Source organism: Equus caballus, chromosome 10 (genome assembly GCF_041296265.1).
Source record: "Equus caballus isolate H_3958 breed thoroughbred chromosome 10, TB-T2T, whole genome shotgun sequence".
In the NCBI taxonomy this organism is placed as follows: Eukaryota; Metazoa; Chordata; class Mammalia; order Perissodactyla; family Equidae; genus Equus; species Equus caballus.
In genome coordinates this window covers 68,145,553-68,162,146 of record NC_091693.1, presented here as the reverse complement: position 1 = coordinate 68,162,146, position 16,594 = coordinate 68,145,553, and the positions used below count along the sequence as shown (strand labels likewise).

The 16,594-nt window shown below is 36.3% G+C and overlaps 1 protein-coding gene across 4 annotated transcripts in view; it reads left to right on the top strand.

Moving 5' to 3' along the window:
• The window catches only part of REV3L (REV3 like, DNA directed polymerase zeta catalytic subunit), a 178,605-nt gene that overhangs the window by 92,168 nt on the left and 69,843 nt on the right, over positions 1-16,594 (top strand). For all 4 annotated transcript variants that reach the window (XM_070225413.1, XM_070225412.1, XM_023650935.2 and 1 more), the window contains 5 exons: positions 3,164-3,306; positions 3,920-8,087; positions 11,429-12,333; positions 14,423-14,502; positions 15,814-15,939. In XM_070225413.1, coding sequence (XP_070081514.1) covers positions 3,164-3,306; positions 3,920-8,087; positions 11,429-12,333; positions 14,423-14,502; positions 15,814-15,939 — 5,422 coding nt within the window. The remainder of the gene's footprint in view (positions 1-3,163; positions 3,307-3,919; positions 8,088-11,428; positions 12,334-14,422; positions 14,503-15,813; positions 15,940-16,594) is intronic.

The following is a 16,594-nucleotide window of genomic DNA, read 5'->3' as shown; positions in this document are numbered from 1 at the left end:
GTGAAAATTTGCAACTTCAGTGTTATATGTGGCTTGCCCTCCTTTACACCCCTATCTGTTTGTTGTTAAGCGCTGTCAGTCAACTTGTCACCGTAGCCTCTGTTCCATCCTTCTATCGCCCTCCTTCCCAAGGTAGTATCCTAGTTTAGGCCTTCATTACCATTTACCTGGAATACTGTGATTCACTTTTTAACTGAACTCCTTGCTTCCCGTCCTACTCTCTATCATAGGGGTGATAATTATGATTGTTAAATAAACACTTTGTGGGCATTTAGAAAGGGAAGCAGAGAATATCAGGACCCTTTGTGAGTTCAAATCAGGCTCTACCATCTTTATATCCTTTTTAAATACTTAGGGGAATGCAATCATTGTATTGAGTCTTAATTTCAGCCAGGCATTTAAGAAAGTTTACATAATATCCTTGTGGATAAGGAGAATACGTTGCAGTAGTGACCAATTAGGTGGGTTCACAAAGAGCTTACTAATTTTGCACTCAAAAACCACTTAAATGGTTGCTATGTGCCAAGTATCATGCTAAATTGGATTGAGATGGTCACAAATATTGGAGATTGGTAACTCATTGGATAGCAATATAGATTCAAAAACATCTTGAAACAAAATAGGTGGTGCCTAATAAAGCGTAGAGTCATATGTTCATGTTCAATCGGTCAGCTTCACAAATATAGACTCGTTAGATCTTCAGTTCATTCTGGACTTAACAACGTCTCTGGAAAAGCCATGGATTTTACTTTGTTCAGAGCACAATAGGGCCGGCCCGGCGGCTCAGAGGTTAAGTTCACACATTCCGCTTCGGGGGCCTGGGGTTTGCTGGTTCGGATCCCGGGTGGGAACATGGCACTGCTTGGCAAGCCATGCTGTGGTAGGCATCCCACATATAAAGTAGAAGAAGATAGGCACAGAAGTTAGCTCAGGGCCAGTCTTCCTTAGCAAAAAGTGGAGGATTGGCAGCAGATGTTAGGTCAGGGCTAATCTTCCTCAAAAAAAAAAAAAGAGGCACAATAAGTCTGTAGTGTTGTATGGTTGCCAAAATAGTTTAATTATTGGCTACCAATTGTTTCTGGGGTGAGATTTATTATTCTAACAGGTTTTGGATTTTATTAATAAATAATTATAGTATTTATTTCATATATTTAAGTCTTGCTGTAATAAATTGGATTACTTCTTTTGTATTTTGGCAAAGTTGTTGGTTATTTGATGTTTCTAGTTGAATGATCTTGTGGCATTTCACTTTTTCTTATTTCAATTTATTTTCCTTTCTTCATTGTTGTTTCATTGTTTTATTTTGGTATTGTCCCTTTGCTTTTTCCTTCAACGTATCATTAGCATTTCTTTTACAGTTTCTTAGATTATACCTTGTTTAGCTATTTATACTTTTATATCTCTGTTAAGTGAGTACATATTCAAATGTATAAAATTCTTATAAAGCCACTATCTACTTTTTACCAGTGGTGTCAGCCTGTTTAAAATAATAAGTGTGCACCCAGCCCTGATGGCCTAGTGGTTAAAGTTCGGTGCTCTCACCGCTTCAGTGGCCCAGTTTTGCTTCCAGGTCATAGAGCTACACCACCTGTCTGTTGCCATGCTGTGGCAGCGGCTCACACAGAAGAACTAGAAGGGCTTACAACTAGGATATACAACTATGCACTGGGGCTTTGGGGAGGGGAGAAAAAATGGCATGGTATATCCCATGATTAATTAATGCTTGTGTGTTCATTGACTGGGCCAACTCTTTGAAAACTATGACCAGTTTAACCTTGGGAAAACAAATCTAAACATTTCATAAATGTTTATTAGAAAGAGATTGAATGATAGAAGTATAGTGTCTAGAAAAGGAGTCATTTAGTTCTGTGCTTGTATATTGGATGTTATATTCTGCCCTGAGTACCATATTTTAAAAATACTCAGAAAGTAAAGGAAGAAAGAAGAAGAAAACTAGAAGGATCTGTAATACTATCACTTTTAAACAACAGTAGAAAGAATAGATAACATTTGCTCTGCTTGGAGAGGAATTATGAGATGAATGATAAATGCCTTCAAATATTTTAAAAGTTATCATGTGGAAAATGGCATAGGCCTGCCACATATGACTACACAGGACCAAAGCAGGAATAATGTATAGAAGTTGGAAAGAAAGATTTTTGTGCAATATAGGAAGAAAATTACTAGCAATTAGACCCATTAACAACGGCAAAGATTACTGTGTGAGACAGCAAGCCCCTTATGCAGAGAGTGTAAAAGCAGAGCGCTTGTGTTGAATCTATTAAAAATAAAGTTTTTGCATTGGGCAGAAAGTTGGACTAGATGACCTCTAATAATTCTTTCAGCTTTTAAGAGAGTGATTTTAGGACAAATTGTGATTTGAGAAAGTCTTAATGGAGAAACTGTTCCATGTATAATAAAGTGTATGTTCAAATTTTTGAGGCAAGAGAAAGAAAAAATTAGGTATAGATAGAAAATACGTTTGCCTATCCAGATAGATGGGAAGGTATCAAGCTAGGATCTAATGAAAAATTTAAATTGAGATGAAACTTAAAGAGAGGATCCATCTGGACTTCACAGTCCATCTGAATTCCTCAGTATAACCCTGCTTTATAGCCACTGCTGGGACTGATTCAACACTTTTCCTACTTCCCAGCCCCTCTCTGGTCACTGTTATTTCTCTTTCAGCCCTGACCTGAATACCCCCAACCTACCCTTTTGTTTGTTTTTTCCAATTCATAATGTATTGATTGTGTATTTATGGGGGCTTCTTAAAATACACCAGGATATACTGCCTTTTTAGAAATTACTAGATTCTCAACCAAGCTGTTATATGTGTATGTGTACTGATAGGATGAAGGGGAGGATATAGAGAAGAACATGATTAGATGTGGTAATCCAGGGTATTGTGGAGCTTTGAAGACAGGAATGATGGTGTCTTCTGGCTCACATAAAAGGGATTATCAAGTCTATTTACGACAGCAGCTTTTTGTAGGACATGATACAAAATGTAGCATGATAAAGCAAAGCCAGTCTGCTTTTCTTTTTAAATTTGTAATTCTCAAGGTTTTTTAATTGTTTTATTGTTCCAGCATCGAATTAAGCAAATTGTATACTTTTTTCCTAATAATCGTACTCACTAGTGAATCTTAATATTCTCTAGATCACCGTGCAGAAATACCCATAGAAGTTCAACCGAAGAAGATGATTCATCTTCAGATGAAGAAATGGAATGGAGTAATAACAATTTGCTTCTAGGCAATCTTTCTATACCTCAGTTAGATGGAACTGCAGATGAAAATAGTGGTAAGTAAACTAATATGCTGTGAGCATTTCATTATTGAGGGGCTAAAAATATATTTTAAGACCATAATCACACTTCCTATATAATTGACTAAGTGAGGCCATAACAATATTGTTGTGTTGTGTCCTTCTCCAGGATTTTTTCTTTTGAAAGAATGTAGATCTAAGAGGATAACATTTGTTAATCACTGACTTAAAGCTTCATAAACTTTAATCAGTTTATCATGTTAATATTTAAGAAGCATAAGAAACTGTAAGAAGTATATGTAGCTTATCTGAAGTGATAAAGAAGCATATTATTTTTTGAAAACTTTTTAAGGTGACAGTATTTTTCCCTTACTTCCCCTAGAGGCACTGAATATTAATATAATCTATTTCTGATCAAAGGAATATGTGTTTAAAATAACGACTAATAATCAAACATAACTAACTCTTGACTATTTAGATTGAGTTATTTTCCTAGTGATAGCCGTGACCTTTTTGTTGAGATAACCATTTTAAACACACAAACTTAATGTCATATAATTTCTTTCATGGCGATGTTGTCATGGTTGGGAAAATATTCAAAAAATTAAAAGAGTGGAAGTGAAATAAATTCTTTTTTCCCCCATTTCAGACAATCCATTGAACAACGAAAATTCTAGAACCCACTCTTCTGTGATTGCAACAAGCAAGCTATCAGTAAAACCTTCCATCTTTCATAAAGATGCTGCTACGTTAGAACCCCCATCTTCTGCTAAGATTACCTTTCAGTGTAAACACTCAAGTGCCCTTTCTTCCCATGTTCTGAACAAGGAAGATTTAATTGAAGACCTTTCACAGCCAAACAACACAGAAAAAGATCTAGATCGTTCAGTTGCTTCTTTTACAAATGAAAGCACTTACTCTATGAAATACCCTGGATCTCTAAGCAGTACTGTCCACTCAGAAAACTCTCATAAAGAAAGTAGTAAGAAAGATATCGTTCAGGTATCTTCCTGTGAAAGTAGTATTTTTGATTATGAAGAAGAGATTCCATCTGTTACAAGACAAGTACCAAGTAGAAAGTATACAAACATTAGAAAAATTGATAAGGATGCCCCTTTTATACATATGAACCGTCACACTTGCGAAAGTACATTGGGCAAAAATTCTTTCAACTTTTCTGACTTAAGTCATTCAAAAAATAAATTATCATCTGAAGGAAATGAAAAAGGAAACAGCACAGCTCTGAATAGTTTATTCCCTTCATCGTTAACTGAAAATTGTGAATTGCTGTCATGTTCAGGGGAGAACAGAACTATGGTGCAGTCTCTTGATAGCATTGCTGATGAAAGTGGACTGAATAAACTTAAAATTAGATATGAAGAATTTCAAGAACATAAAACAGAAAAGCCAAGCCTCAGCCAGCAAGCAGCACATTACATGTTTTTTCCCAGTGTTGTTCTTTCTAATTGTCTCAGTAGACCACAGAAACTCGCTCCTGTCACATATAAACTACAACCTGGCAATAAACAGTCCCGGTTAAAAATGAGTAAAAAGAAACTTGTAGGTCATCAAGAAACTTCTAGCAAAACTAGTGAGACTGGATCCACAAAAGATAATTGTATGCAAAATAATACTTGTAATAGTAATTCTGAGAAGGATAATGTATTGGCCAGTGATTTAATTAAAGTCACCCGTGGAGCTTTTGAAAATAAAACACCTACAGACAGTTTTGTAGACTGTCACTTTGGAGATGGAAGCTTAGAAACTGAGCAGTCCTTTGGATTGTATGGAAATAAATACACACTTAGAGCCAAACGCAAGGTAAATTATGAGACTGAAGATAGTGAGTCAAGTTTTGTAACACACAACTCAAAAGTTAGCCTACCTCATCCCATGGAAATTGGCGAAAGTTTAGATGGAACTCTCAAATCTCGAAAACGAAGAAAAATGTCTAAAAAGCTGCCTCCTGTCATCATAAAGTATATTATTATTAATAGATTTAGAGGGAGAAAAAATATGCTTGTGAAGCTAGGGAAAATAGACTCTAAAGAAAAGCAAGTAATATTAACAGAGGAAAAAATGGAACTTTATAAAAAGCTTGCACCTTTGAAGGATTTTTGGCCAAAAGTTCCTGACTCCCCTGCAACCAAATATCCCATTTATCCACTAACACCAAAGAAAAGTCACAGAAGAAAATCAAAACATAAGTCTACTAAGAAAAAACCTGGTAAGCAACAAAGGACAAATAGTGAAAATGTTAAAAGAACTTTGTCTTTCAGGAAAAGACGGTCACATGCTATTCTTTCTCCTCCCTCACCATCTTATAATGCTGAAACCGAAGACTGTGACTTGAATTATAGTGATGTTATGTCTAAATTAGGTTTTCTTTCTGAGAGAAGCACAAGTCCCATAAATTCTTCTCCACCTCGCTGCTGGTCTCCCACAGATCCAAGAGCTGAAGAAATTATGGCTGCTGCAGATAAGGAAGCAATGCTTCTTAAGGGTCTTAACGCATATAATAGCAAGACTGTTAATTCCCGTATGGAAAAAAATAGTCGAGCAAGAACACAGGTTAAGAAATCAAAAACAAAGCTTGTTAATCCTTCTGTAGTTACTAAGAAAAGGAACAAACGAAATCAGACGAGTAAACTAGTAGGTGATGGAAAAAAGAAACCAAGAGCAAAACAGAAACAAAAAACAAATGAGAAAGGTACGTCAAGAAAGCACATAACACTTAAAGATGAAAAAATAAAATCCCAGTCTGGTGCTGAAGTTAAGTTTGTGCTGAAACATCAGAATGTGTCTGAGACCTCAAATAGTTCTGGAGGCTCTCAACTACTTTTTAAACAGAAAGATGTGTCCCTAATGGGCTCTGCTATAGATCATCCCCTTTCTGCTCCCCTACCCACTGGAATTCGAGCACAACAGAATTTATCTGGCTGCTTTTCTTCTTTCTTAGAAAGCAAGAAGCCTGTGGATTTGCAAACATTCCCCAGTTCACGAGATGATTTGCATTCATCAGTTGTTTGTAGTTCTATGGGACCTGGAATCTCAAAAATTAATGTTCAAAGGTCTCATAATCAAAGTGCTATGTTTACTCTAAAGGAATCAACCTTGATTCAAAAAAACATATTTGACCTTTCCAACCATTTGTCTCAGGTAGCACAGAATACACAGATATCTTCTGGTATAATGTCTCCAAAGACAGAAGAGAATGCAAATACACAAAAAAACTGTTTGTCATCTATCGGAAAGTTAAATGACTATCATAATTCCCTAGAGTCAAAGCCAGATCAGACGTATGCCCCTAATTTTTCACAGTGCAAAGACAGTCAGCAGCAGATTGTGTGCATGGCAGAACAGTCAAAGCACAGTGAAACTTGTTCTCCAGGAAATGCAGCTTCAGAGGAAAGCCAAATGCCTAATAATTGCTTTGTAACTTCCTTAAAAAGTCCAATCAAACAAATAGCATGGGAGCAAAAACAAAGGGGCTTTATTTTAGGTGTGTCAAATTTTAAACCTGAAAGGGTAAAACAAAGGTCATTGTCAGAAGCAATTTCACAAACCAAAGCACTTTCTCAGTGTAAAAATCGAAATGTATCAACACCTTCAGCGTTTGGTGAAGGACAGTCTGGGCTGGCAGTTCTAAAAGAACTGTTACAGAAAAGACAGCAGAAAGCACAAAATGCAAATACTATGCAAGACCCATTATCTACTAAACATCAACCAAACAAAAATATTTCTGGTTCCCTTGAGCATAACAAAACAATTAAACGAACACGATCGGTAACATCTCAAAGAAAACCTCGAACTCCCAGAAGTACAAAACCTAAAGAAAAAGTTCCCAAACTTCTTAAAGTAGACTCTCTTAATTTACAAAACTCTGGCCAGTTGGACAACTCCCTATCAGATGATAGTCCCATCTTTTTTTCAGATCCAGGTTTTGAAAGTTGTTACTCACTTGAAGATAGTTTGTCTCCTGAACATAATTATAATTTTGATATTAATACAATAGGTCAAACTGGATTTTGTAGCTTTTATTCTGGAAGTCAGTTTGTCCCAGCTGATCTGAATTTGCCTCAGAAGTTCCTAAGTGATGCCGTTCAGGATCTTTTCCCAGGACAAACTATAGAAAAAACTGAGTTTTTGAGTCATGATAACCAGAAGTGTGATGAAGACAAACACCATGCCTCAGACTCAACCTCATGGATTAGGTCCAGTACTCTAAGCCCTGAACTGTTTGAGAAATCCTCCATAGATAGCAATGAGAATCATTGCCACAACCAGTGGAAAAGTAGCTTTCATCCTCTAACAACTCGGTCTAATTCCATCATGGATTCTTTCTGTGTCCAGCAGGCAGAGGACTGTCTAAATGAAAAATCCAGATTGAATAGGAGTTCAGTAAGCAAAGAAGTGTTTCTTAGCCTTTCTCAGCCTTGCAATTCAGACTGGATTCAAGGTCATACCAGAAAAGAAATAGGACAGGCTCTTGACTCAGTCAATACCTCTTTTACCACAATACTATCCTCACCTGATGGTGAACTTGTGGATGTAGCTTCTGAAGATTTAGAATTATATGTTTCAAGAAACAATGACATACTGACACCAACTCCTGATAGTTCACCAAGGTCTACCAGCTCTCCTTCACAGTCTAAAAATGGCACTTTCACCCCTCGAACTGCTCACATTCTGAAACCACTTATGTCCCCACCAAGTAGGGAAGAAATTATGGCAACATTGTTGGATCATGACCTTTCGGAAACTGTTTACCAGGAACCTTTTTGCAGTAATCCTTCTGATGTACCAGAAAAGCCCAGGTAATCAGAATTATTTTTTCCCCTTGGGTCACTCTGAATAATTTTAGTGTATATAACAACATTTGGTACCTCACTGTTAGTTTTCTGGCTCTGATACTGTATTTGTAAGTATACAGTTGTAAAAACTATTCATAATTAGGGACTTACTAAGAAAAATTCACAGAGCCGGCCCTGTGCCCTAGTGGCTAAGTTTGGCGCACTCTGCTTCAGCAGCTCAAGTTTAATTCCTGGGCATGGGCCTATACCACTTGTCAGTGCCCATGCTGTGGCAGTGAGCCACATACAAAATAGAGGAAGATTGGTACAGATGTTAACTCAAGGTGAATCTTCCTCAGGAAAAAAAAAATTCACAAACTACCTGGATGGTTACACATAGAGATATTTATTTAAATTGATGAGTGTTGGTCCTGGATCTACTATTATTTAACACTGTGTCAACATTAAGGATAAAAGATGCAGAGGCCTGTTGTGACATGCCGAATTAGAAGAGATGTCATAGTACTTTAAAAATATTATGATTATCATTTTAAAATGGTACTTATTTCTAAAATGGCAAACTTTTGTAATTTTTTAAAACTTCATTTTTTAAAAGTGTTTGAAACTGAGCATATGTATGTTTTAAGTACTCTTATGGTATATCTGTAAATGAAGATTATTTTAAATTGTTTCTATTATATGCCATCTTCTTTTCACGTTGCCACATCTTCAATCATATTATTGTTTGTACAGTTATTAGGGGTGCAAGATGGACTTCAGTTCCCCTTCTCTCTTCTTTCTTTTGATAAGCAGAGAGACAGATACACACACACACACACACACAGCCAATAGCAAAATGGGAAAAAAATCACAATACTGGTTTATTTGTAAACCAGTATTTAAGTAGGTATCCTGTACCACCTGCATCACCAAGGTAGAACATATCTGATAAGAGCTAAGTTGGGGGAACATGACTTAATTCAGGAGGTTAAAGTGGTGGTTCTTGGTCCTGCCCCATTTACGTAACTAGTTGCAAAGAGAGACAGTTGATTTCAGCCATCTAGCCAGAAGCAGAGGAGGTTGGCTGGGACTGCTGAGGCAGACCCTGCTTAGTCTAAATGATGGGAGAGATATGAAAAACCAGCTAAGGCAAGAGGCCACAGTGCATGTATGCGCTGCCCTGTCAGAGCACCGTGTTCCTGACCCTAGTCTAAAGGACGCAGTGAATGCCTGGCTTTTACCCAGCAGATTGGTGATAATTCCCACAGGAGTCCATTTAAGAAAGGGGTGAGAGACAGTGATTAGAGATATAGAATAGAACTTCCTTCCTCTAAGGACTTGAAGTAAAAGACGGGAAATACCTCTCCCTTCCTACCATACAGTTTCACAGTTTTGTTTTGTTTTGCTTAGTTACCCACATGTGGTCTTTTAACCCAGGTGGGACTGTTTCTCTTTATTTCACTGCCAGAATGCACGAATATCTGTTCCTTAGACATTAGTTTCTGTTATTTTGGGGCTTTGACTTTATCAATAGTGATTATATTTTTTAATCACACTTTTTTCTACCTCAGCCTTATACATCTTCTTAACTCTTAGTTAACTTACCATATGCTCATCATTAACTGTGTGTTGCTGTTAGTTGTTATCCAACTTTGACTCTTGTCCTGCAGCTGAAATAAAAAGACAATAGTCATTATTTTTAAAGAACAATTTTTTTGTATAAAACTATGTATTCACTATAGAAAATTTAGGAACTATAAAAGAAGAAGAAATAAAAATCACACCATTTCTCTACCTAGTGATGACCACTATTAATATTTTAATGTGTTTTCTTAGTTTTTTTAGTGTACAGTTTTGTTTTATGAAATATTACTATAGTCACAGTATTGCATCCAGATTTATTCACTTCACATTATAAACACTGTAAACATTCTCTAAATTTATGAGTATCTTGAAAAATCATTTGAATGGCTGTATAGTATTCTCTCGTGTATGTCTTATTGAACAGAATGGTTGTTCCTGTTTTGCCACTCTAGATAATTATGTGACTAGTATCTTCTTCCCAAAGCATTTCTTGTATTTTGGAGTTTTCCCTTATAGCCCTAGAAGTAGATTTACTGAAATATTTAAGGCTCTTGATATATATATTATGACATGAGTTGTAACAGTTGCCATGCTGCTGACAATATTCAAGAAAACTGAATTTACCACACCTCACCAATCTTTGTTATTTTTTACTTCATTATCTCTGTGTCATTAATATTAGAGTTGGATATAGTCCATGACATATGTATTCATTTCCTTTAATAATTCTGCTTCTGATTTTTCATATACCTGGGAGATAGGTGCAGAGAAGGTGCTAGATGCTGGTTATGGAGTTAACTAGTAGGGGCCAAAATCTTTCCATGTAAAGGGGAAAAGAAACTGTGGTAACCCTAATGCTCCTCCTTCTACTCCAAATGAAAAAGCATAAATCCAGTTCGTTGAGTTTTATTTAGAGAATGACCAGGATGTTTGGGAAATCATACCCTAAGAGAAGTAATTGAAAAAACTAAGAAGTGTCTTCTTTTTTATGAAAGAGATAGCATAAAGAAGAAAAGGTAGACTTATGTTGCTGCAGAAGGCAGAAATAGTACCAATGGATCTATGTTAGAGAGAGAGGGGTTTAGGTTAGTATTATAACTATTGGAAACTAAACCAGGCTGCCTCACATACATATACAACAGTAGCATTTAAGCTATGCATTCCGTGGGCTCTGCTAACTCCTGAGTTCTTATGTTAGTGTTAAACCTTGCCATGTAAAAGAGAGAAAGAATTGTAATTTACCTCAATTTTGTGTGATTTTTTTTAGTGTTTGAGGGAATTTGGGGGATACAAAGGTTTCTTTGAACTGGCTGGCTTTGCTACACTACTATAGATACTAGAGAATGTAGAAAGAGGCTGTCAATAAAGTCTAGCGATATGGTCTCTGATGATAAATTCTTCCATTATTTTTATTCACATGTAGTGACAGTAGAAAGTTAAGATGAGTACAGGAAAGGAATTTGATGAGTCCGTGCGATTTCTTTGAAGAAAAGAAGGCTTCATGGGGCACTTAAAACAAAAAATACCTTCTTTCCCTGGTATTGATGATACCCTCCAAGGAAAATTAGTAGTCACATACCTGTGAGGAAAAGCATATTGAGACTGAAGATAGAGCATACGTGCATAAAATATGTGTGTGGGGGGATGTGGCAAGGGAAAAAATAGATGGGCGTTTTTAAGACGTCAAAAGGAACTTTAAAAAATCTCTAGGATAGGGAGCTAAATATTTTGGTAATTGCTCTTTGAGACAAAACAGTTGTTCTAAAATATGTTGTTTATAGGGAGATCGGCGGACGGCTTCTCATGGTAGAAACTCGACTTCCAAATGATCTGGCTGAGTTTGAGGGAGACTTTTCCTTGGAAGGCCTTCGTCTATGGAAAACAGCATTCTCAGCAATGACTCAGAATCCAAGACCAGGGTCACCCCTTCGCAATGCCCAAGCAATTGTCAATAAAGGGTCGAGTAATAGCCATAAAATGGTTGAAGATAAAAAAATTGTGATTATGCCTTGCAAATGTGCCCCAAGTCGACAACTGGTTCAATCATGGCTTCAAGCCAAAGAAGAATATGAGCGTTCCAAGAAACTGTCTAAAATTGAGCCAACTGGAGTTATAAAATCTGCTGAGAACTTCAGCTCTTCAGTTAACCCAGATGACAAACCTGTAGTGCCTCCAAAAATGGATACAATTCCACATATACCCCCTACTACATCACATACCAAGGAAGATGTTGATAATTCTCAGCTTGCTTTACAAGCGCCAACCACAGGATGCAGTCAAACTGCAAGTGAAAGTCAGACACTGCCACCAGTTGCTGCTTCAAATGATCCTGAGGAAGATGATGATGACTGTTATGTTAGTTATAGCTCCCCTGATTCTCCCCTAATTCCCCCTTGGCAACAAGCAATATCCCCAGATTTCAAAACCTTAAATGGAGATGGCAGATCCTCATCGCCAGTAGAGGAGCTACGTTCCTTGGCTCTTGAGAACTTGTTAAAGCCGGTGAAAGGTGATGTACAGAAAAGCCCCTGCAGTGAGCCTCGGGAGCCTCTAGTGATATCTCCAATTAACATTAGGACGAGAACTGGGATGTGTGAATCACTTTGCCTTCACAGTACACCAATCATACAGAGAAAACTTCTGGAAAAGCTTCCTGAAGCAACTGGCCTTAGCCCTTTATCATCAGGTAAGTTTACAAATAACAGAAAGGCTCCGTAGTTGTCCCTCAAAGATTAGAAATGAAAACAACATTAGACTTGGTAATGAAAATCATAGCTTTTTAAATAAAATTTTAGGTCAGCTAATGAGAGATTATTGTTATTTTGTCATGTCTTGGAAAGACAACATCACTTGAAAACTTTTATCTTTCTACTGTGAAATCTACTTACATCTGTTTCCATCCTATCTTCTTGCCTTCTGGGTGAAATATAGGAACCCTCTCAGAAACCTGACCTTCTTCTTAACTTGGTTTTTCCCACGGGCTTTAATATATACCCAGGTCTCTCCCACTCTTTAAAACAGAAAGAAAACCAAACAGCTGCCTTGACCTTACATCTGCCAGCTTCTGCTCTTTTTCCTCTCCTGCAAAGCCAAATTTCTTAAGGATTTCTCTGATTTGACAGCTTCCATTTCTTTGCCTCCTACTCATTTCTCAACCCACTGTAAACTGGCTTCTGCCCCCATCATTCCACCACTATGGCCCTGTAAGGTTCTCGATAACCTTCATGTAGCTAAAGCTGGTGGATGTTTTTCCGTCTTCCTATCACATGCCATCTAAGCAGCCATTGTCCTGTTGATCACATCTTCCTTCTTGAAGCTTCTCCCTTTGGCTTTTCTCCTACTCCTCTGTTTCTTCCTGCGTGCTTCCCTTTGAAGCTTATCTCACATTCTCAGGTATTATCTAAATGTTGGAGTTTATTAAGGCTTGGCCTTAAGCCTTCTTTACTCTTTATCCTATATTCTCCCTAAATGATCTCCCTAATGCTCACAGGATTACTACAGATAACTCACAAATTTAAATTTCCAGTTTAGAACTCTCTTTTAAGCTCCAGAACACTATATCCAGCTTCCTATTTGGCATTTGTACTTGAACGCTCAAAGGCAGCACAAGGTCAGTATTTTTTAACGTCAATTCGTGATCTCACTGCATCCATTCACCACCAACCACCCAACACACTCATACATACAGGCACATGCCCACACAGAAATCCATCTGGTCCTCTTTCAGTTTTCCTTTTTTTTTTTTTTTTTAAAAGATTTTATTTTTTCCTTTTTCTCCCCAAAGCCCCTCGGTACATAGTTGCATATTCTTAGTTGTGGGTCCTTCTAGTTGTGGCATGTGGGACGCCACTTCAGCATGGTTTGATGAGCAGTGCCATGTCAGCGCCCAGGATTCAAACCGACGAAACACTGGGCCGCCTGCAGCGGAGCGCGAGAACTTAACCACTTGGGCATGGGGCCGGCCCCTAGTTTTCCTTATTTTTTAGTGAACAGTACCATCATCTCTCTGTCACTGAGTCACACAAGTCAGAAACATGGGATTTATTTGTAACACTCACCTGATTCCTTCACTGCCTATCCTCTGGTTCCTAGTCTGTTACCAAGTCCTATCTCTTTTGTTTTTCTTTTATTACCTGAATCTCTCTACCTCCACCAGGCTGTCAGCCTGAGGCCAGGCTGTCATCATCTCTCACCTGGACTTCCACCCTAGCCTTCTTATCCACCCTTAGCAATTTCCAGTTCTTTTGCTCAGTAATCAGGGAAAATCCCCAGTCTGTTCCTAGTTAGTTACTACTCTATCTTCTGATTTCAGCTCAGAAAAGCCTTGTTAATCTCCCTGACTAGATAAAAATTCCTGATTATATTCTCCTTTGTTGTACTTAGCCCAGTTATAATTTTATTTTTCTATATATGTTTGATAAATGTCCAATTCTGTCTCTGACCCCATCAGGGTAGAAACTTTTTCCTCCTCATTATAAATACTTGATAAATAAGTGAATAAATGAGTTAAATGATTCCCTAGGATAATGACTGAGGTATAAAACTCAATAATTAAAATCTTAATGTTTTTATTTTAAAATGCAAAATTTTAATGTTATTTTGGTGGGGATCAGAAGTTTGAATTAGTTTCATTTTTAAATTATGAAATCTTTGGGAGGAATTTATAGGACGATACTCACGAAAGGTACTTAAGTGTTTGGAACAACAAAAATTAAAAGAGAAAACAGAAACAGGCATTTTGATGTACATGTTAAATATGAAATTTCTTTCTACAGAACCAAAAACGCGGAAATTGAGTCATAAGAAAGGAAGTAATACTGCCACTCTTAGAAGAGTACTCTTAACACAAGCAAAGGTAACTATGCTAAACATTTTTAAAGATCAGTGGAAGATCCATTCTTATTCTCAGATTTCAGTTAGATAATTGATAACTTTATGTCTCAATTTAAAAAAAAATTTATTAGTTTTTGTATCACTTTATTTACATATCTTTGAGACAACAAGAAATTGCCTAATTTTTTTTTAGTTCTTTTTTGTTGTTGGGATCTAAAAGATTCTTATATGTAAATACAAATATTACAGAGAAAGTGAATATGATAGCCAAAATGTGGATTATGAGGATACAAATACATTAACTGATTACTGGCAAAATCAGAACAATCCAATGACAGCAGAGCTCAAGTAAGTGATTTTTGATCCCACCAAAAATATATCCTTTTTCTTGGTTTATTACTTTTTTCTCAAATATAACATTATTGACTTTTTTCACTTCATTTTACTAAGAAGCAAAGGAAAGCAACGTTATTTATTACTGAAACTCTGAAAAATCATGTCTTTATTTTAATACTAAAAATATGGTAATACTTAACTTAGAAACATAGTTATGTGAAGAAAGTATACATTAGACATGTATCCTTGTAGATACATGATAGAAATCACTTCCATATTGACCACTTCTGGTAGATATTATTAATTACATAAGATGTATTTTAGTATATCTATTTTGAGATTATAAATACTCTTTTAAAACTTTCATTTTTAAATCAGTATTGTTGAATTACAAGCTGTTTATATTAAAAACAAGTATGAGTGTGTTCTGAACATAAATCGTCACTTTGGGGAAAATGGTTAATGGATTGGGAAATCAGGAAAATATTTTTAAAACATAGAAAGATTCTGTTCTTTATAAACCCTTGAGGATTGTTTATGTTTTAATTCATCTTTCAGACACATATTGTGTTAGGGTAAAATTGAAACCCAGAATTCAAATCTTTGATAAATTTTAGCCAAACTAGTTGCAAATACATTGCCTGCTTGCTTGTCATACTTCCAAGAAAGGTCATGATAAATGTCCATGTCATAAATGTCAACTCTCTACAAGACTGTTATTTTCAGTATTTGAGGTTTGTAAACTCAGAGATCAACTACGCTTTGCTTATAGATTATATTAGATATTTCTACATATATCCAGTTCTGGTATCTTGAATTACTCTCATGAAAAGAATGTTAATAAAATACTTTTCTGGTTTCTTCTTGGACTTAAAGAGATATTAGTTTATCATATTTTACTAAATACACAAAGCATATTCTCTAAGTAGGAATAAGTAATCAAAGGAAGAAAATGATTGCTCATTTATCTTTTTCTGGCTATGTGTTTTTTTAATAGAATCAGTTTACATCAGTAAATACCCCAAAGAAAGAAACTTCTCAGATTGATGGACCATCTTTAAACAATACTTATGGTTTCAAAGTCAGCGTCCAAAACTTACAGGAGGCAAAAGCTTTGCATGAGGTAAAACTGCAACAATAAAGACACATGCACTGTTTAACTTTTATGTTTTATTCTGGCAAAGAAGTCTGGAAATTGGTTACTGAGGGAGCAATATATTGAATTCTGTGCCTGTTAATCTTCATTTTGTTCTTTACTATTCTTACTATTTTACATAATTATACATTTATATAAAATAGAGAAACTTTTAAAGTAGCCATCAGTTATTGAGGCTGCTTTGTGGTTTCACAATTTTCACAAATCTTAAAACTGGAATTCAGTTTATAGAAGCTGAAATTAGAAAAGGTTTTTTAACTGTTAGGAAATCTATATGTTATTCTGGGATTGTTATATTAGGATGTTATATCACATCCCAAATGTGACATTTACTTGTCTTTTCTATTAGGTTGGCTCGGTGGATTCGTGCTTGCAACAATTCATTTGTTCATATAATCTGTCTATAACCCAGTTGCATTCACAGCACAGACCGTGTGCCAAAGACTATGGAGCTATCTTGTAAAAATGTACATCAGTCACAGGATGGACTGGAGAATATGTGTGAATGGGTCACTGTAAATCTGTCTGTATTAAAGAAAACACAACTCAGAGCACATATGAGACTGGCAATTAGGTGGAAATTAGGGTAGATTTTCATTTGTTTGTAGCTGTGCTGTCAGTA